Source organism: Argopecten irradians, chromosome 5 (assembly GCF_041381155.1).
Source record: "Argopecten irradians isolate NY chromosome 5, Ai_NY, whole genome shotgun sequence".
Lineage (NCBI taxonomy): Eukaryota > Metazoa > Mollusca > Bivalvia > Pectinida > Pectinidae > Argopecten > Argopecten irradians.
The window spans coordinates 32949001-32971341 of NC_091138.1; the positions used below are offsets into that span (position 1 = coordinate 32949001).

At 35.4% G+C, this 22341-nt stretch overlaps 2 protein-coding genes across 5 annotated transcripts in view; one reads left to right on the forward strand and one right to left on the reverse strand.

Annotated features, from left to right (window-relative positions):
- LOC138323579 (receptor-type guanylate cyclase Gyc76C-like) overlaps positions 1–13697 on the forward strand; it is a 60074-nt gene extending 46377 nt beyond the window's left edge. For all 3 annotated transcript variants that reach the window (XM_069268285.1, XM_069268283.1, XM_069268282.1), the window contains exons 7-23: positions 55–190; positions 369–514; positions 1258–1363; positions 1710–1788; positions 2314–2431; positions 3430–3585; positions 3969–4073; positions 4504–4575; positions 4960–5122; positions 6054–6197; positions 7570–7744; positions 8249–8389; positions 8734–8857; positions 9734–9977; positions 10606–10704; positions 11010–11101; positions 11873–13697. In XM_069268285.1, coding sequence (XP_069124386.1) covers positions 55–190; positions 369–514; positions 1258–1363; positions 1710–1788; positions 2314–2431; positions 3430–3585; positions 3969–4073; positions 4504–4575; positions 4960–5122; positions 6054–6197; positions 7570–7744; positions 8249–8389; positions 8734–8857; positions 9734–9977; positions 10606–10704; positions 11010–11101; positions 11873–12577 — 2805 coding nt within the window. In that variant the 3' untranslated portion in view covers positions 12578–13697. The remainder of the gene's footprint in view (positions 1–54; positions 191–368; positions 515–1257; positions 1364–1709; positions 1789–2313; positions 2432–3429; positions 3586–3968; positions 4074–4503; positions 4576–4959; positions 5123–6053; positions 6198–7569; positions 7745–8248; positions 8390–8733; positions 8858–9733; positions 9978–10605; positions 10705–11009; positions 11102–11872) is intronic.
- Positions 13698–14482: 785 nt separating this feature from the next.
- LOC138323580 (multiple epidermal growth factor-like domains protein 6) lies at positions 14483–21668 on the reverse strand. Of its 2 annotated transcripts, XR_011208571.1 has the most exons (5): positions 21177–21668; positions 18521–20791; positions 15886–15994; positions 15002–15540; positions 14483–14929 (listed from the first exon to the last, which is right to left on the reverse strand). XR_011208571.1 is itself a non-coding variant. In XM_069268286.1 (4 exons), exons 1-4 carry the CDS (start codon positions 21271–21273, stop codon positions 15420–15422), a joined length of 2598 nt encoding a protein of 865 aa, XP_069124387.1. In that variant the 5' UTR covers positions 21274–21668; the 3' UTR covers positions 14483–15419. The 2 variants fall into 2 exon arrangements, 1 of the variants encoding a protein (XP_069124387.1); XM_069268286.1 differs by having other exon boundaries at positions 14483–15540.
- Between the last annotated feature and the right edge of the window lie 673 nt (positions 21669–22341).

Below are 22341 nucleotides of genomic sequence, written 5' to 3' on the forward strand. Positions count from 1 at the left end.
TATGCAAATACAGAATAAATCACCGTAAATATATCGATATTTATCTACATACAGATCACAGTATATGCCGCTTACTTGTACGACGCTGTGATGCTATACGCTAGAGCAGCTCAGGAGGAACTAGACAGTGGAGGGAGCATTATAAATGGAACAGCCATCATCAATAGAATTCTGTCGAGGGAGTATGAAAGTACGTTATAAGCGTAGGAAAGAAACCGAGCTTGTGTTTATTCTTCTTCTTATAAAACTATTTAAATGAAAAATAACGTTTCATATTCTAATGAGTTATTGAATGGTCAAACTCGTAAGACAGATGCATAGAACATAAAAGGCTATGGATTTTTGACATGCATTAAACCCTATTGTAGGTATTCTAGGCGTAACAACCAAGATAGACAAGAATGGTGACGCGGAGGGTAACTACACATTACTGGCTAGAGTCCCATACGTTACCAAAGCAGCAACGTACTCTATGTTACCAGTTGGCCATTTTGAAATGGGAATGAATCACCACGTAAGTTACATTCGCTACAGTAATAGCGTCGGATCCAGAGGGGTTTGGCGGGCTTCAGTAAATCTCAAGATAGAAAATTTCTTTAAAAACCGAGTATTTTTACAATTTTTCTTATTTACACCTATATATACCCCCGCCCCATACGGAATTGGTTAATTATACAATATAACTAAGTGTTTATTTAAATAAATAAACATTAATTAACAATAGGGAAATGTTTTTGTGTGTTTCAGTGTTAATATGTTTAGTGATTTACAAGTAAAATACGTAAAAACAGTTATTGGAATGTTGTACCCTATTTATCGAGCGATAGTTATTAGGACTTAACAAATATATCTGCTACACTAACGATGATGATAAGATACCTCTGTCTTACCCAAGCCAAACAATCGGCAAAAATAGCACAGGTTTATGGCGTTCGATGAACTATTCCATGATAATGATAGTTCTGTGTTGAAGCCCAATCAAGATCAAGAACTATCACGCAAAGCTGGCCGTGTGCATTTATAGTGAATACATCAGAAACACAATATGGTAAATATTTTATTCGGCAACTTAATTATATTACTTCTCTGGTTGAGATTCCCCTGTCTCGAGGTATCAAGAATAAATTAAACCTATTTGATTTATAGAAGAAAGTGTTGTTTATATAGAGATACTCAAGATATCTGATGCGTGATTGCAATATCTGCATTATCTATATATGTAAAATTGATACATATTTTGTCTGACTTTACCTACAGGTGCTGAGATTTTTCCCTGGTCAATCCATTGATTGGGTGACGGGAGAACCTCCCGTTGACCAGCCAACATGTGGATACAGAGGAGAAAAATGTATCCCCATAAAAGGTAAGATCAATCGGAATTATTCAAATATTGTCGATAAAATCAGCGTTTGTAAATTCACAAAACATGAATTTGCTCCAGAGCAATGCACTTGTTAGAGGATAAAAATGTTTTATTTCTTTTGTTATGAATAAAGTATTGGCGTATACAATGTCCAATAAGTTTACTTGTAAGACACCTTAATGGAATATGAACCGCAATTTCAAGATGCAATTAGTGCTGTGAATGGCTTTTAATCACTTTCATTTTGACTTTATTGAACATTTATACTTTGAATAATATCCTGTGATTTAATAAGAATTAAGCATGTAATTTATAATAGAATTAAAGCAAATTTATTTTATATTAGGTTACACCCTAGAAATCATCGGCGGCGTTCTCGGAGGTATAACCTTGGTGGCTTTTACCATAGCTTTGATCGTGTATAGGTAAGTCCGATTTCCGTGTTTACAACCTTAATGCCTTCTTCTCTTCTGTCGTAAAAGTAAAATCTGTAATCATGACAAATAAAGTACAGGTATTTATTCCCGGGACACCGAGTGTTGTTATATATCACACAGGTAAAAAGGTCGGCATAGGTTGACGTGACGTATGTCAACCTCGATTCCATCGTCTAGTTGGGTTTTTTTTCTCACCATATGCAGTTCCCCCACGGTGCCACAAAAAAAAACCCGCGTATAACTTCAATCACTGTCGCAATTACTCACTAATAAATAAATCACAGACTTGGCAGCAATCTTCAGTAAAAAGTATAAAAAAACTATTAATTGATCAATGATGAGAAACATATCCCAGTCCCCCAAAACATTATATGCAATACATCATATGCAAGAGGCCGTCCATAAATTATCCTTTTTGCTAATTGAATTGTAACCATAATCCTCGAGAACAATTATTTATTAACTTATATACGCATTTTTCATTGCCAAATGATATTATTTTGTGATTTCCAGAAACTGGCGTTACGAACAAGAGATTGCAGGTCTGTTATGGAAAATCCCTGTATCAGAGATCCATATGCCCAACCATTCTTCTTCGCCACACGATCGTCGGGACAGCCTCAGCAGCAAGGTAATACACCGTCTTCTCTATCCCATTGTTCATGTTCCTCACAGGAATTCTATAAATCGTGTCTTTGGTATTATGTATATAAGATAGATATATAAAAAAAAATGCATATCGAAACAAAATAAGAGGGTTTTCTTTAGCTCTAATATGTGACGTTTCCTGAAGAATATGGTTAAAATATTTTATTTCCTTTGAGTATGATTTTCGTGAGTTTTTCATTTAAAAAAAAAAATCAAAATTAACGAATTTACGACCCCAAGAACTTAATAGCATCTGAAGTAAAAGTTCGACCTGTTTCATTATAATTTCTTTGCTGCTGAATGAGGGTATATGGCGACTTTCACAGTAAATTGTAACAATTATCAGATACTTATGTGAAAGAAGAGAAAAAATGATAAGATCATTATTTGTTATTATAACGTAACTTTGTAAAACAACTTGTAATTTTGTAAATCTCACGAACAAAGAAAATACGGTTCTATCTTCATAGCTTATAATATCTGTCTCTGTTTTATTTAAAGTGAACAGTCGGGCAAGGATGGCTAAAGTCGGTAAAAATGGTGTGAATGTATCCAGTATAATTTCTTATGAAATGGAAAAATAAAATGTCTCGTCAAAATCTGTCTGCGTACGAAGAAATTAATTTAAAGTATGGAAATTCTAAAACGTCCTCCCGGCTCACAATGTCCGTGGTTACATTTCCACGCAGCCTCGCTTTCAATGCTTTCAGCTTTTCTTTACTTTAATGGTCAGAACTGGGAAACTAAGCAGAACTTGACCGTCGTATTAATATTTGAGAACTTTTGGAAGGCCAATGAACGCATTTAGACTGGTTTTCTTTGCCCGACTATTCACTTTAAACATGTTTCATATTTCAGAAATCCGCAAAAAGTTTGTCTCTTATTTCAAATCTTGAAAGAAAATTGGTTTACGGTATTGTTATTGTGATATTAGAAATGAAACCAAATATTAATGTTTAATTGTATGTTTATCCACAACAGATATCCCTGAACAGTCAACAATCGTTTGACTCGAGGATGTCCTTTACCCAGATTTACACAAGGACGGCCACATATAAAGGACAAATGGTGGCCCTGAAGATTTATGAGAAGAAAGACTTTGTGTTGAGTCGTAAGATGCAGAAGCAAATGAAGACGGTATGTTATTTCTGGCGTTAATGTGTTGCTATGGAATAAATGTTCAGTTAATTCATTGCATTCATTTTTAATGAATGGAGTGCTTTTTAAAACAAGATCACCTTATACATTAATATTCAAATTACTTTGATTATACGAGATTAATTGTGGACAAAATGCTCTTTAGGAAAGGAATAACGTAATATGCGATTATTTCTTGCGTATGCCGCAGGCGACACAAAATCGTGAAAATTATTCTCCACGAAAATGTCTCCAGCACAGGTACAGTAAATCCAACTGTCGAAATAATGAGATCAAATTTATGTCATTTAAATGATGGAAAAAACCTACATAAGACTAGTAAAGAAGTATCAGTAATCGTTGTAAATGTGACATTTTTCTAGATGAGGGATATTCGGCACAACAATGTGAACCCATTTATAGGAGCTTGTGTGAATCCTCCCACGTTCATCCTGCTCACTGAGTACTGCATCAAAGGCAGCCTACAGGTAGGTGAAAGGTCTGGAAGTCTACACCAATGTTTGTTAGATATATGAAGTCAACATTTTCGTAAATTTCATCTGAATCAATGGGTCAATCGATAATTATTCCAAACGACAAGCTACTTTGAGGTAATGCGACATTAAACTCATTCAACCCGAAGATTTCATAATGAACTGGTCTAGTCTTTTATTTAGAAGAGCCTAAATGTGTCTTTGGGGTGAACTAGTTAAGTACAAATGTAATATAGCCTTATTTTCAATAAAAAGACATGTAAGTTATATGATTATTGCTTATGATGCTATTTTTTCCTCATTCAAATGCCATTTTGGAAAATGAGGTATTAAAACTGAATGAAATGTGTATATTTAAGTATCATTGGAAAATACATGTGAGCTACATTATAATTGCTGATGATACTATTTTTCTCCTTTAAAGGACATTTTAGAGAATGAGGTCATCAAACTGGATGAAATGTTCATCGCTTCGCTCGTAAAAGACATCATACAGGTTAGTGATGGTTTCGTACATCCATCAAACGGATGAGGCCAACAATGATTATGTTGTCATCCTAATTAAAAATAAATTTCGTAAATATTTTATAGTTATGACCATCTTTAACGAAAATTTCTGAAAGGTTTACAGATAATATTGCATGACGTCAGTAAAATACGTTAAGGTTTGCCACAATAACTTAAATATGATATAATATAAATAACAAATAGTGAAAGCATCCCTTAAAACTGAAAATAAACTCAATATATTCTACAAATTGTTACACGTAGCATTAAAAGATAACCGAAAGTAATAAATAAGAAAAAAAAACAAATTGTTGCAAATATGTTTAAGCATTTATACTTATTTTAATCAATATTTTACATTATTGTTCTAAAGGGTATGTCATTTCTGCATGGGTCAGAACTTAACGTCCACGGGAACTTGAAGAGTTCGAATTGTGTGGTGAACAGTCGCTGGACACTACAAGTGGCAGATTTCGGACTTCTGGATGTAAGAGCGGGCACATATAAAATGGAGGATGAACATGCCTTCTATAGAAGTAAGTATACTGTCTTGTACATAGACAGAAATGTTCATAATAAAGAAAAAGGATAATATAACGGATACTCATCCATCGGCTCCTGCATATGCCTAGGAATTTTTCTATTTACTTCTCAACAGTTACATATAGAACATTATCTTTGATGTTGATTAACAGGTCACAGTTTAGGAAGTGCAAGCAAAATTTAATTTTCGTTAATATGTTAATGAAATCCGGTTTTGAATTTATGATTAAAAAAATTTTATGGTGACACAATATATAAAGGCTATGATATAATATCAACAACAAATTTGATAAAAAAATGCTTTACGGTAAAGTATTATGATATATGTATATATGCCGGAACATATTAGAGTCGGTCATAAATGTTAAGCGCACACGGAGGGGAAACGGAAACATCTTACTGTAGGTGCGTTCGAATCGGAAGTCGGACTAGAAATGTAGTGGTGCATACACTTCAAGTCAATAAATATTGTTTACGCTCTCAAAGATAATACCACTATTTAAAGGCCGACACGTGACATACTTTCCAAAAAGATGATAAACTTATTAAATATCAAATGATGCCTATAAACTGGACAATTCAATGCTCTATACGGATACACGTATTCTAGACTTCATCTTTCTTAGTAGCCATTTAAATCAACGATAGTTGTGTTAAATTGCCATTGATCAGTGTGTATACACAATTACCACTTATATCTTAGATAATATAAAGCCGAATATATTGTATTGATATGAGAAGCTGTAAGCAATATAAATTAAACATACCTCAGGGATTTACATGGATCGATAAAGATAAGATTAATTTTTAACACCCGGCTGACATCATTCAGATTCTGTGTCAGATGAGAAATCTTTTTCGTGATTATTTTAGGATCTATGTCAGCTATGAAATGTTATAAATCGATTTTCTTTGTTCAAACAGATTCATTCTGGCGCGCCCCCGAACATATTAGAAACATGAGCAAATGTGGGTCACAAAAAGGCGATGTCTACTCATTTGGAATAATTTTACATGAGATCATTGGAAGAGCTGGTCCTTACGGCTACTGCAATATGTCCCCGAAAGGTAAGAGTTCAGATATTACCGTAATGAGAGGATTTTCTTTTATGTTTTTTCTTTCTTTACATTTTGTTTTACAATTATAAATGGCGATGTAATCGAAATGATTTTAGTAATTTCGCTGAAAAGACGATCAATGATCAAGCTTTCTATAAAACTTTTCTAAGAGTTCTCTCCCCTACATTGGTTAAATAAATTAATTTTATTATAGTTTATTTCAAGATGTCACCACTATAAAATCGATATCTATACCTTATCGAACACGCACACTTAACTCAGATTTAATCACAATTTTTCCAAATCTTCCAAAAAGTCGATGCCACGAATATTCATTGTTACATTATAAGATAATTAAAGGGACTAAATCGTTTAAGACATTTTTCTTCAGTTACAAAAGTTACTTACTTTACACCATTACCCACATTGGAAAGTTTGAGCTTCTAATTTTAATTCAAGATAAAACTATAAGAAATAATTAATTGCATCCCGAAAAAATTCCGTGAAACAATGTTCTATATAGAATGAAGTTCTGACTGCGCATGCACCAAAAGAATAATAAAACATTTTATGTTATTTTTTGTGTTAATTAGATATATATATACACGATTAAACACCAATTGTTGTTCAAATGATCAGTATCATTTATGGTCTGTCGGCGGTGTAGCATCTTTAAAAAAAACATGTAATAAAAGATAAAAAGAATTATAGAACTGAAAATAATTGTAAAAGCTGTGTACTTTGTGTTAATAACAAAATCTAAAAGTTTGTATAACCATTTTGTTCAAAGTGGAGAAAAACTGAAAATACATAGAAACGACATAGTCACTATTTCATATTATTATCTTTCGGCTAGTGTAAACAATCCCTATGTGCATGCGCGATGCGTGAACATTCAAAACGTCCGACCGAAGGAAATCTCATCTGTCTAATGGACATATCTGCTTTCGACTGAAAACACCAATTTATCGACTACAAGTTTTGAACTCAAAGATGCACACGGTTCTTTCCGTTATAAACAGCCAATGCCGACAGATAGAGTGTCTTATTGTGTTTGGCGATATTTTATTTTAACGTTGATAAACACTGCCAATATTTCAAATTAAATGTTGTAATTTTGAAAACATTCTAATTTCATGTATAAGAACGTTTGTAGGAAGTCAAAAACCCTAAGAAAACTATGTAAATCTAATCATTTAGTACCTTTAAAGAAAAAGTTTATCTCTCGAAAGAGTTAGCTATAGGGTAATCCAAGCAAAACAAGGTATGACTGCACAATAATCTGTCTGAAAAATCCGGTTTCGATACTATTGACATAATGTTCTGGTATCTGTTAACAAGAAGATTTGTTGATTCATGCCACACATTTCAACCTCTCCAGAAATCGTTGACAACGTAAAGAAAGGTGGTCGCCCCGTATTCCGTCCAGACACAAAGTATCTCAAGTGTGACCAGTATGTGATAAGCTGTATGAAGAGCTGCTGGGACGAAGATCCTGATGTCCGGCCAGACTTCAGGATGATAGGGAAAGCCCTGTCCCCGATGCGAAAGGGCATGTAAGTGAAACATATTAAGCATATGCATACACATTCTGATCTATCACAGTTACTCATCTATCAGAGATACTTCCCTTCGTTTCAGTCCGACAGTCGAAGTAAACGAAGGGAAGTAACTCTGATAAATCAGAATGGTGCTGTAAAACCACATTATTGTTGTTAATATAGAAATAGTAGCATTATTTCGTTCTGCATATAACAGCACCCGTTCCGTAATATTGTGTAACCTTGTTTACAATTATTGTACTTCCGGTTGTTCGAATGCAGCATGGTGAGAAATAGAAGATGGAGTGTTTGTTATCACTATAATACGATATGAATCGAAGTGGTCAACAACCATGAGTGTGTAAATTCAAACTCTTAAATATACTACATGTATATATTTTGGTTATCATAAGGAAACTGTTGATGATATTTTTGCCATGATGACATGATTTCGTCATGTATATTTAAGTTTGCACTCAAGGTATTAATTTGTAATAATGACCTATATTTATGTTACAGGAAACGGAACATCTTCGATAATATGATGATGATAATGGAGAAATACCAGTCACATCTTGAGGAACTGGTGGAAGCTCGCACCGACCAACTGGTAGAGGAAAAGAAGAAGACTGAGGCCCTGCTACATCGTATGTTACCAAGGTAAGCACCAGTTGTCATTTATAAGGTTATCTTGGGAGAACATTGTGCAATGTATTGGCTTACCAGGCAGGTCCAAGTTAGAATAACCATGGTGGAATTTCTCACTTTATTATGTTCCAAGAATATTTACCATTTTCAAGTTCACCTCGAGGCATTATGCTTCCGAGTGCCAATTAACATGGACGATATCCTTCAAACATAAAGACACACAAAATGGCCTTCAGATCTGAAGAAACCTACGTGCCATTTTGGTTTAGTTTGGTATATTCTAATTATAACAACAGATTTAGGATACGTTTATGTATGTGTAAGATGTGGACAACTATAACAAACCTTTGTTACAGTTCCATCGCTGAACAGCTAAAGCGGGCTGAGTATGTCGAGCCGGAGTCTTTCCAGTCGGTGACGATTTATTTCAGCGACATCTGTGAATTCACACGACTATCGGCGGAGAGTACACCAATGGAGGTAATCCAGTCCAAATTAATTTTAAAACTGTTTTATTTTCCAGAAATACAATTTTTCGCGTAATTTTGCGTGACATCTAAGAGTTCGAACGCTAATTTAAAAGCCAAATAAAATGTATGAAACGTAATATGAATGCCCTATTGTCAGTCAAAGACATAGATCCAATCTTTCATATTTGAAGCGGGATTTAAGAGAGGAGGCATATCATATTACATGTATATAACAAATTCGATTAATTGCATGCAGCAAGGTCGCGCACATAATTTCTTTCTGTCATATTATTTGTAATAATATACGGTACATAAACGACAGATGTGTTATATATACTATATATAATGCGTAACAGCACATAAATTTAAGTATTTAATATTTGTGATGTAAAGCAACTCATAGACATGAAGCGTCTAATTCGTGTACTACAGCACAACTACGTTCAGATTCTTATCCTTTCAGAGAACTTTAATCGATGATGTGACTTTTGTTAATTTGACAGGGATTTTTTTATGAATACAACACAACCATGTTCAGCGTCTTATCCTTTTTATAGAACTTGAATTAATTAAACATTTTATTAATGTATGTGACGAATGTAGTGAATGACATATACACGTGCTTTGAATCGATAATCCGGAACTATGACTGTTATTTATTTAGGTGGTGAATTTGCTAAATGACCTGTACACATGCTTTGACTCGATAATCCGGAACTATGACTGTTGTTTATTTAGGTGGTGAATTTGCTAAATGACCTGTACACATGCTTTGACTCGATAATCCGGAACTATGACTGTTGTTTATTTAGGTGGTGAATTTGCTAAATGACCTGTACACATGCTTTCACTCGATAATCCGGAACTATGACTGTTGTTTATTTAGGTGGTGAATTTACTGAATGATCTGTACACATGCTTTGACTCGATAATCCGGAACTATGACGTGTACAAAGTAGAGACGATAGGGGACGCCTATATGGTCGTGAGCGGAGTACCGAACCGGAACGGTGACAACCACGCAGGCGAAATCGCATCAATGTCATTGGAGCTCCTGAGAGCAATCAAGAAATTCACAATCCGTCACCGTCCTAATGAGGTGTTACGTCTACGGATAGGGATACACTCAGGTAGGATTACTCAAGTAACTGGACGATTAGCTGGCATTTGGCATGTAAAATTAAATACAGTCTTGTGCTGTGTATAGACGTTTTACAATCAATGACATTTATAATTGTTTTTATGAAATCACCATAAATCCTCCACCTCTGGGTTGAGAGTTCGAACCTCAAGTGGGTCATTTTTTCTGCAAAACCTCCATTTTTTTCCTCTCCTTATAAGCCTAACACGTCCTTAAATGGCGAATGTTGTTAAGTCATATCAAATCAAACTAAAGAATAATAATGAGTATTACACATGGACTTGTTTTGATTTTGAATTCTTTCTAGGCTCTTATGGAACCAGACCACAGTTCCGTTTAAGCTTATACGAAAGCTCATTAACATATATGCAATATTTAAGGACGATTTGTAGTCCAGTTACTTTTATAAGGCGGGAGTAGTTATTACAATTACATACATATATGCTGTTGTCATGCTTACATGTGATGGAAGGCGTTGGTCTGTTTAGGATTTAAGTAGATTTACGGTTCTGTCATGGCGATATTCAAAGTGGTCTTAAAATTTATATCTGGATGTTAATTCAGATTCTGCAATGTCAGTATTCAGTGGTCTTATAATTCATACATGTTGATTTCAGGTCCATGTGTAGCGGGAGTTGTGGGCTTGACGATGCCTAGATACACCTTATTTGGCGACACCGTCAACACAGCGTCCAGGATGGAGTCCAACGGTGAAGGTTTGTGTCATGTATCAAAATTATTGGATATATATCTAATATTTATACATTTATTTCTCAGTACACCGGGTGCTTTCTGCACAATACCTGTAGAGATTGACCTTGGTCAACCTCAATTTCATTTCTTGCTGGTGCTTTATCGTTGATTTGAATTATTTCATTAAATTGATATTGATTGTGAATGTTCAATATTTTGAAAAAAAAGTTGTCCTTGTTTTCGTTATTTTAAACAAATTTATTTTCAATTTAAAACCAATTTGCTCCTAAATAAGTATTTCATGTATGTTGAATGATTATATTTATAGCTCTGAAGATAAACTGTAGTATGGAATGTAAAGTACTATTGGACAAACTCGGAGGATATACAATGAAAGAGCGAGGCCTTGTGAGCATGAAGGTACAATCAACACATACTTATCTAACCAATACGTCGGTTTCGACGTGTGTAAAGTACCATTTACTGTCGTCGATTAGTCCGACCCTCCGGTGATTGTGACGTCATATTTTGACGTAATTGTTATAACTTCACAATTACCGGAAGATTCGACTACTCGACGGTAAATCGTGCTTTACCTACGTCATTTTGGTATCTCAAAACCTTTGTATTATGTCACGTCATCGTCTATTTGATACAATGTAATGAATGCAAGAAATACACTATATGTCCTTAATGACGTCATGCAGGTGAGCAGCATTTCTTATGGTGAATAAAGTAAAACGACTGTCCCTTCAACTCCCCTAGCCAAGGGTATTCAGTTCGATACCTAGAGTATCATACTGAATACTCTTGGCTAGCGAAGTTTCTGTCTGCCCTTTATTCTAGTTTAAAAACTTTCTGGTACATCAATTTAATAGTTTCCTAAACTCCTTATAAAACATAGCCACTCATAGTCATAGAAGACCCTGTATGATATTCACGGTACCACAGGTGTTTCAATTGGTGAAATATAGATAAATGATATTTTTTATATTTTGAAAGATAAAGTCCTTTCATCCATAAAAATCTACACTCTTCCTTAATATTTTGAGATGTGTTTCTTTCTTAGTCACTTTTTATTGCTACCGCCAATACAGTTGTATGAAGTTTAACGGTTTTAGAAATTCTCTTCTCATAAAATGTATATTAATGAAATATGTTATCATTTTTATTGATTTTCCATCCTTACAGGGGAAAGGCGAACTGTTTACATTCTGGTTGACAGACGAAGACCCCTCGGTCCGGCATGAACGGCTGAGGCGCTGTAGCGAACTATTCAAATACAACTCGCCTTGGGCTCGCGAGAGCAGACGAGCCTATCTACGTCATGTAAACGACGACTACATGTTGGACGAATCATTTCAGGAATTCAATTGTTCAGATAGCAATAGTATCGTGCAGAAACAGGCAGATCAGCCTCTTCTGGAAATCCTCAGAGAAAATGATGTGAACCCAATCAGGTGTGATTCTCCAAAACATTTTTCGTCCAGTTTGGAACGCGGGGATTCCCCACGACCGAATCAAAATAGACATCTTAAATCACCAATTGCGACCAAGATGCGACATAGTCCAAATGGCATTCTTTTTGAGGAACGGCGATTACGTAACATTGACCGGGCTGGTTCTGGTCAAGACATCGTGGAGAGGACTGCGTTAATGCTCGACATACACGATAATGATACTTGTGCGTATATTTGTGAGCCACGGAGAGGTTCCTTTGGCAACAGGAACCATATCAATGTTAACATGCCTAACTCACTTCCAGGGAACTCTAAGGGGCATTCGTATATGGACACGGAGAGTGCCATCAACAATAACACTGCTCAAAAGGGGGAATCTATTGCTTTGGAGGAACAATGGCACAATTCAGACGTGGTTTCATCCCCGCTAATATAGCTCATTTGCATATTCATCATGCCATGAGAAAAAAATCTCATATCCAGCTTTAGCATTGGTCTGTACAAATGGGACATACCGTAAAGCCGGTTATTTTCGTGGGAGGAACATTTTCGCGATTTGATCTAAAAAGGAGAAAATCAAATTTTAGCGGTTTTTAAATTTTCTCGGTCTGGTTTTAAGAAATATACTATCTCTTGATATTTTGCGGATCATGCGATCGTAGTAGAGCCCCGTGAAATCATGAAAATATCATTCCCGCTAATATAAGCGACTGTACGGTATCATTATATGATGCTAATGTGAACAATGCTGATTTTGGAAGTTTCTTGTAGGTTTCCTCTCAAGGTACGCAATCAAAGTGCATTATATTTATATTAAATTGGACATATGCAAAATCAAAACTTCGTGTGTTTCACGAACACCACACAATCATCTGTTGATGTACATTAATAATCAAATCTTGTTTCCATTTTAAATATCAACAATAATGGTATTATATTTATTCTTCTTGAAAACAGTATTTTAGTTTTACATTCCCTTCTATTTTACCTATTTATTTGTTTGTGTCCCATATTTGTCTTTATTGAAACTTTGCTCATGGTTTTATTTTATTTATGTTACCTTAATTTTCATTTTTTGTCAATGCTACTAGCTAACCACCAAAGCGTTTGGTTAAGCCTCTGTCTATTTCTGTTCACCAAATACAACGTTGATTCAATTTCCTCAGACTAAACCAAAGCTCTGTGTTTTAGTAAATATTGACCACTAAACTAAACATTTATTTAGTCCACTTCTGTTTCTGTGACGAAAGTTTTTGATTTAACGTTCTTGTATACAGTCTATTTCAGTCCCGGTATGTTAAATAGAGGTTCTCTAACAAGTTACTATTGTTTATTATACTCGAGTTCGTTAATTTGCAAATTTTGAGAAGATACAAACTTTAGCATTTGTCAATTCAAAATTTGAAAATAAGCTAAATAGAGTTTATATACGAATGATAAGTAACAGTCACTCATAAGGAACTGTCCATAACTTTAACCCTATCTCTATCCACTTTTTGCGTCATACATATTTTTTACCATATGTATTGTGTCAAAATAGAGACACGATAAGCATTATCCTTAGAGACACGATAAGCATTATCCTTTTTTAAAATAAAGTTTTATAAGAAATTACAAGTAAAAAGTAGTCGAAAGCCATAACAACTAATTAGCTTCAACACAGTTTGGAGATGATCAATGAGATGCGCCGCATGTGTTTACACACTAAACATTATCGATAATGAACCGATGGATTTTTTTGCATAACTGATCCATTGTGAAACATGCATAGTTATGCGATAAACGAATCTTTGTTCAGTCTATCTGTGCCAGTAATCGACGCATTATACACACTACGCCTTTTTATAGCCAAAATCTTTTGTTTTCCGTCTATATGTTGCCAATGCATTTGGCGAATTTATTCTGTCAACATAACGATTTCGTTTTCATCCTGTCTTTTGGCGTCCCCAATCCGTATAGTTTTCACAGGCAAGGTCAGTCTGTAGACTTTTTCAGTCAGTATTTACCCTTGCATTGTCTCCCTTGTCCTTATTTGTTGACCTCCCTTTGTGACACGTCCCCGTATAATGTTTTGATTACAGTGTTCGAATTATTCGTTTATCCCGATACATGCTGTACAGAGGCTTACTATTTATTGTTACAGGTTTCCTTTAACCCTGTGATGTTCCTTATAAAATCGAATAAATTAAAAGTGAAACTTCTTACTTGTTTTATTGTTATGTTTCAACGATTTGGACATCAACTCAACCAACAACTTAGCAAATTAGGGCATTCATTAAAAATGTGACTAGATATTCCCTTGTAAATGAAATAACACAAATGCATTTAGAATAACCTTTATTTATAGTTATGATACCAGCAAATTGCGAAAAATAATGAAACTTTCATTTCCACTCTGTATATAAACAAGCAACACAAACATTAACAAATAAAGCCGAAGCCTGTGGATATTATATTTGAGCGCAACCTATCAGCCATTCCGGAGACACTCTGAAGAGTAGCAAAACACATCCGACATGGAAATCTCCCAAGATCTTTCGCTTCATTTCAGTAGCACAACATCATCGATATATCAGGGGTTACTCTCATTGATGTAATATCTAACCATAGATTATTTCATAGTGAAAATAATGGTATTCCAGATAAGGAAAAAAGCTGCCCCATCACAGGTCTACAAAGACTTCCATTGAAGATTATAGATAGTGACTCCCAACTTCATAGCTACGCAATGTAGCGTTATTCAATCATTTCGATGTACATCAAAGAGCTATTCTCCCTGGTGGCTCATCTGTTGTCGCACAAATTACCTTCTAATCAGTTTCACTATGGCATGGATATACCGGCAATTAATGATAGTAACCCCTGGAATATCGAGAATGGCAGGACAAGAACTCAAATCATATTTGGATTACGTACAAAATGAAATGGATTATTGAAATAATACCTTATAACAAACTATAATGATTTCATTCACACATACTCACGAGCTTACACGTTCTTCTAACTTCTTCTGACGCTAATGGGATGTGTGAACAGCATTAATTTCATATCTGAATCTATTTATAGATAACATGTATTCACAAATCTATTGGCCAGGTGTAAAAGTAACTCTTACTCTTCTACCAAATGCTTGATAATGAAGTACTGTAAAGAAATGTTTAACATTTATTGTTTAAAAATTATCTAACATTTACTACCGCGAATTCCAATTTTGAAACGGAAATCGCGAAATTCAATAGTCGCGAAGGAAAGTCTTTTTACAGTACTGAGACACCGCGTTAGTTAGATGATGCTTTTGACGTTTTCTTCTGGTGATGATGCTGATGAGGATGATGGGCGTGGTGGTGACGGTGTTGGGGATGTCTTCGGATTTTCAACGTCGCCGATAATTTCTGTTTCCTGGAAATTTAAATGTCATGTATATATATATATTATTATAATTGAAACAAATACGTGAAGGAGAATAAACATATTGAAATATTTGCATTTAAAGAGTTAAACATCTCAGACGTTTTTTAATAACATAAAACTATGTTGTTACAGAACCGTCGTTTATAATCACAGGGGGCCAACTCAATGAAAATGGATGTTGTCATACATTTTTTGTATTTGATTGATGGACTGATGAATATAACAGCCATGTGATAGTTATATTTCAACTCAATATCATTTGTTCTGATTTTTCATTTTGAAGCTTCTGTATTAATTATAGCATTTTATTGTTAAAAATGAAAATGCACATACCTGAGGAAACAAATGAAAGCTACCACAATGAAAATGATAACGAGGCCCATTCCTACAGCCCCGCCTATCACCGGGCCCATCATCGGCTCGAACCCACCGGATATCCGAACTGGAAGGAAGAACAAATGATACGTCAGCTGAAGAAATATTTTCATGATTTTAACAAAGTATATTAACGCAAGGTAATCATATCTAAACCAATATGGTGGGTAATATACTGAATATATGGCTTATCACTTATTGTTACAAGTTATAATGCTGCATTATGTATGACTTATTACTCAAAGTTTATAACTCGTGGTTTATTACTTGTGATTAGATTGTTAATTACTGGATAATGTATGGATTATTATTCGTGGTCTATCATTTATGCTGATGAGCTTATTTTATAGGGCCTCCATACATATCACAAGGTTACTATATGCGAGATACACATTTTCGGGTAATTTCGCGAGAGGCTGAAACGCGATATCAACTGTTTCGCGAATAATTGTAAAAATATACATGAATGAGTAATTGTTAGTCAGAACCCTAAATCGCGAATTTAAGAATTTAGGAATGTATGTACTTATTTTATTTTTGACATGGAAAATTAACAAAATGTCTCTGTAGCAATATGATTACACAAACAGTTATTCTGGTTCTTTCACATTCTACATGTCAATCAGAAGTTAAAGAGTGCATTTGCTTGTACGAGATAATTTGCTTAAATGTTATTTCATATTTATCTTGATTAAAATGACACATTATATGCAAATTGTTTTATTTATAAAATTACATTACTGAAAAAAAAACCTTGATAAATTAGTTGAGGGAATGCGTTGTTTGTTTTTGTAGAGTTTATTACTCTATATGTTTACGATGAAGCTATTAAATGTACATGATAACTGTTTCCTTATACCAAAAGGTCATTTTAACCAATTATTATCTTATATCACTTGGGTGGCCATGGTTATGATAAAGTACTATTTTAAATGCTTAATAAAAGTACTTTCTTCGGCTTCTACTGACAGATGATGTAAGCGAACCAGGGGTGAGCAACATAACATTAGCCGGTCACGTCTCCCATATCACTTCTCTTTTAGACTGGCAAACGTTTAACACACGCCCAGAGAAAGGTATTTAAAGATTCACGAGGAATAATACACTGCCTCCGAATGAAGAATGAGGTCAATCACGACCCATCATCCAGACGGTGTTTGTAAGGAACTGCTGTGATTTAAACGCCCGGATTACTATTCATTTATGCATGAACCTTGTCAAAATGGTCTCGTCAACATCACGTGATAACGGACAATTCGTGATAAAGGTCATCGCAATCTGATGAACATATTTCCTTATCTACCTTTGCATTGTAAACAACTTCAGCAATGTTTTGAAATAGTTGTGGCATGTTTTAACCTTTGCCTCTCATTAGATACGTCTGTATTTTTGACAACAACGCTTTAATTTTTTTTATTTAGCTAAGGTCGCATTTGTGTTTTTTTCTGATTTGCGTCCGGGCGTTTGTAGGTTTTTAGCCTTTGGAAAAACATTCCAAACATTTGTTTAGGAACTAAGCAATGAAATAATGTAGTGTCGTGTCATAGAAAAAGTTATCTTTCCTACTAAAAGATGTATAATCTATAAAATTAAACCAATATTTTAATTGAATAAATTGCAATTAACATAACATATTACAATTTGAACGCTTCAAAAGCTTCAAATAAGGTATCTATGGAAAAAGCGTTAATTTTTTTGCCTTGCTGGCTGGTAGGTTTCATAAATTCAAAATGACGCAAAACAGAAAATAAGCCATTTGTGGCCTTGCATTAAACTTACCATAATGGTTATATACATTGATATATATATGTACATCATTCGGCCACGTGTATATGTAAATTATATTATAATTCGATATATGTTAAACATATTTCCTAAAATAGCAATGATTCATTTTTTGAAATAACATTAGAAATGTTTGATAAACCACAAACCTATTTTAGAAATTACTTGTAGCATACATGTATTACATTATTTTGAATAAATTAGGTTGACAATTTAAAAACTATAGAGGGACCTCGTTAAGGAGTCACCTTCGCTTTTTAAAACAAAGGTTAGATAATGAAGAGGTTAGATTAGTGACGTGCCGTGTAGCCGGTCATTTTCGCGAGTCGAAATTTTCGGGATTTGAACTAAAAACGAGAACATAAAATTTTAGCGGTTTTAAAAATATAACTCATCCATTTGTCAGTCTTTCATTGATGATGTTTTCGCGACCACAGCTCAATGTCATTGAAACCGTGAAAATACCAACCCCAGAAAATAACAGAATTTACCGTATGTTATAGTGAATAAAAAGTAAATATATCAGTTGTGTGTGAAGCTAGGTGGCGGCTTAACGAGAACTAATTAATGAAGCCGGATTAACAAGCTTCAATATTGTACTAATGTTGCACAACTGTATCGCCCTTATTGAGATCATGATTCTGAAGTAGCAATGCACTTAACAAACACTTATTCTACTCATTATTGCATCTTCTTTTTACTGAAACACTTCAAAATAATATAAAACTGAAACTTCTTTTGCGCCATTGAAAAGACATGCATATATAGCAAATGCATTGAAAAAACATTCTCAATGAATTATTCTTACCATCACAGTGAAGTCCCTCCCAGCCTTCTATGCAGCCCGACAAGCACCTGCCGTTGTCTTGGTCACATTTGTCCAGTTTACATCTCTTACAGTGGGTATCACATGTCTCACCAAAAAGGCCTGGGTTACACCCGTGTGTGCAATGTCCAGATGTCCGATTACAATAACTCATATTAGATTCGCAATCGTCCATATTTTCTGTGCATTGTTTGCAGCCTTTTTCACATGTGTTCTCACACTCGTCTCCCCAGAAGCCAGAGTCACACGAATCACAAAGACCTAACTCTTCGTTACATTGTCTGCAGTGATCGTTGCATCTGGTCAGACACCGTCTGCCATGCCAGCCTTGTCGACATCCGTGAAGACAATTCCCAGTGATACTGTCGCATGATCGACCGTCCCCAGAACAGTGTCGACTACACGCTTGGCATCCATTTTCGGTAGGGTACCACCCCTCTGAACACATTAAACATATCTCCACTCGCGTCTTGTTAACCTCACACCATTTACATTGACCAATGTTGCATTCTGTGCTGCATCCCAATGTTGCTACAGTTTTAGGGTTCGAGCCACACCCGTCGGAACATTTGTTTAACTGGTTGCATATTGCCTGTCCTTGATCACACTTGGAACATGGACAGCAAGAGAACAAGTAAGGAAACCATCCATTCTCGCACACTCGACATAGTTTTGTATCTTTGTCAACCTCTGTACATTTGGAGATTGTGCACTCGCATGATTTTTCTTCTGTGTCATACGAACTTATACAACTTTCACAATGAACTTCTTCAGTGAAATCATCATAAAAACATTCTTTGCACTTTTCTGGACATTTGTGTTGGCATTGATTTCCTGCCAATCCTGGCAAACATTTCTTACATGACTTTGAATTTTCACAGGAAAGACAGCCAGACGGACATTTCTGAGTACAGGTCTCGCCGAACCAACCAGGCTTACATCCAATATCACAAACACCAGTGTCGAACTGACATTGCTCTGATTTACAGTTTTCACATGCATCGGTACAGTTTGGACCAATGTAGCCATGCTCGCAGATGAAACAAGCACCACTAGTGATGTTGCACAACTTACAGTTATCTGGACACCTGTTCTCACACTGTATCCCCCAATAACCAAGGTCACACGACTTACATATACCCTGATCATTGTCACAAATCACGCAAGTTTCGTTACACTTGGAGTCACAGTGATGGCTATGCCACCCTTCATTACACCCATACAAACACACACCAGTCTCATTATTGCAGGGATGACCGTCTCCGGCACAATTCTCGCTGCAGGGATTGCAGCCTTCATTGTTGGGGTACCAGCCATCTTCACACAAGGTACATATCTTTGCATTACCTCCACGTGTTAACTGACAAAGACTACAATGTTGGTCCCCACAAGGTAGATCACACCCAGACTCTGTAGAATAAAAACCAGCTTCACATCCGTTTGTACAGCCTTTCGTACTATGACAATAGCCGTTGCCTCCGTTACAATGAGAACAGGGACAACATGTACCCGAATACTGCACAGTTCCATTCTTACATTTGGTGCATTCATGTTTGTCATCTTTCGTGCTAAACTCCTCACACATATCATCTCGGCATGCACAGTCCTTTGCCGGAAGTTTGAGACCAGCCGTGCATGCTGTGCACAACACCTGTTCCGTTGTATGATCATACATACATTCACTACAAACGCTCGGACATTTGATATCACATTTAATACCAGCTAAACCTGGATGACAAACTGAACATGAGTCTTTATCGTTACAGATGGTACAGTTCTCAAGGCATCGGTTTTTGCATGTTGCCCCAAACCAACCTTCTTCACACTCGTAAACACATTCACCGGATATTCGACCGCAATCTCGTTTCCAACAATGTCCACACGTTTCTGTACAGTTCATCCCATAATAGCCTTCCTTACATGAACGGCATTCTCCATTTGTTATATCACAGGAAATACAATTATCATGACAGGTCTTAGAGCAGTCTTCTCCCCAGCGGGATGCTTTGCATTTTTGACAACTACCATCAAGAATATGACAGGACTGACATTTGTCCTCACACAACATGTCGCAGAATTCCCCATATCTTCCACGCGTACACTCGATACATTCACCATTTGTACGATTGCAGTAAGCACAGTTTTCATCACAGGCGAATTGACAGAGTTCTCCATACCACCCTCCAACACAGTCATCACAGAAACCAGAGTCCGGGGAGCATCCTTTCAAGCAGTTCTCACTGCACGTGGACTCTATCAAATAGATCAAAACGCCCAAATTCATATATACTGTAGCAATTGATATCAAATATTGGCATTGATAGTTAGATTGACATTATTTGTATGGTTTAGTATTTAACCGACGGAAATCAATTCAAAAAGATATTCTTTGGACCAGCATTTTTTATTATATACGTAATGACACTGACTTGTAGTAAATCATTTGGAATAAAGGATGTTTCGTTTTGTCAGAATCTGCGCTATACTAGAGTAGAATGTTTCATTAGTTCACCTTTTGTTGATTTAGATTTTGGAATAATTCACATAAATCGATTCACCGTAAATCACTTTAAACAAAACATGCTACAAATAGTTGAATTCTTACACCAAGATTTGTTTTATACAACGATGTACTCACCGATAGCTTGACGAGACCAGGGCAGACAGTGGGCTCCCATCATCAAGCAAACAAATATAAAACCAAAACTTAAAGCTAATTCAAACTGGACCGCCATATCTATCACAGTGGTAAATTCCGACTTAGTCTTGATGTCACACAATTTTACGTTTGTTCGCTGGCGACATACTCATGGATGGAATAAGTTCCTATGTCATCCGTCTCCAAGCTGTCCACGACTCCATTCAAAACGCAAAAGAACCTTAGCACGTCGGGAGTCATACCTTAATTATTCGTAGTTTGCATAACAGTGCCAGACGACGCTACTGACCCACCTGCTGTTGTCTCAGTAATAAATTTTATTATCCACTGGCAACGAATTTAAATAGTGTCCGTCATATGGAAAAGTTTGTTTCGCGACGTCCGCCCACGTGGGTTAGAAAGGTATGGGAAAGTAATATATTTTTGTATGTAAATATATACATTTTTATAGCGCGACTGTTCATAATTAATTACTTGATCCAGTAAACATTACTTAAAAGGCATTGAAGTGTATGTTTCAAGTAGGAGATTGACAGTCTTCTTTAAGCATTACGTCAAGGTCAAAGGTCAATAAGGTCATAAAATGTGAGTAGTAGTTACTATATGTTACCTATTTACATACATGTTTACAGGAATCTGTTTCCTCAATGTCACATTAATTAACGGATCAAAAGTATTCTGATCGACAGCATAACTCGACACACAAAAAAATTTATGACATAAAAATATTTTTTTTTTCATATGCAAATTATCTATTTCAGACGTGTTTTAAACAATTGTTTAATTATAAAATAACATTAAAGCTACATCACCGTCAGACCACACATTTCCTGTAAAGTTATGATGAAGATTAATGTTATATCACCTAGAAAAGCTGTCGCTGTACATCACGTGTAGAGTTCTAATTGAAATAAGGTTTTAAAACGAACAGACTGGTCATTTGGAACCGTCACTGAGACATGGCGTAAATTAGGCGTAGCACTAATGAAATTATACATTACAATAGGAGGTTTGTTCCAAACAACGACACTTGATCACTTGTAAACTTGTGTGCACGGATGTCATGTGGATGCATTCATATTCTTTGGATTGTTTTTTTCTGACATTGTTAAATTCATAATAAAGAATCATTTTCATTCACTTG

Excerpts from the sequence above, each read along its gene's own strand:
- LOC138323580 (XM_069268286.1), bottom strand. The coding sequence starts at position 21,273 with ATGGCGGTCCAGTTTGAATTAGCTTTAAGTTTTGGTTTTATATTTGTT. Across the intron at positions 20,792-21,176 it reads CTGGTCTCGTCAAGCTATCG|AGTCCACGTGCAGTGAGAAC; the intron begins GTGAGTACATCG and ends TCTATTTGATAG. Across the intron at positions 15,541-15,885 it reads GCTTTCATTTGTTTCCTCAG|GAAACAGAAATTATCGGCGA; the intron begins GTATGTGCATTT and ends TTAAATTTCCAG.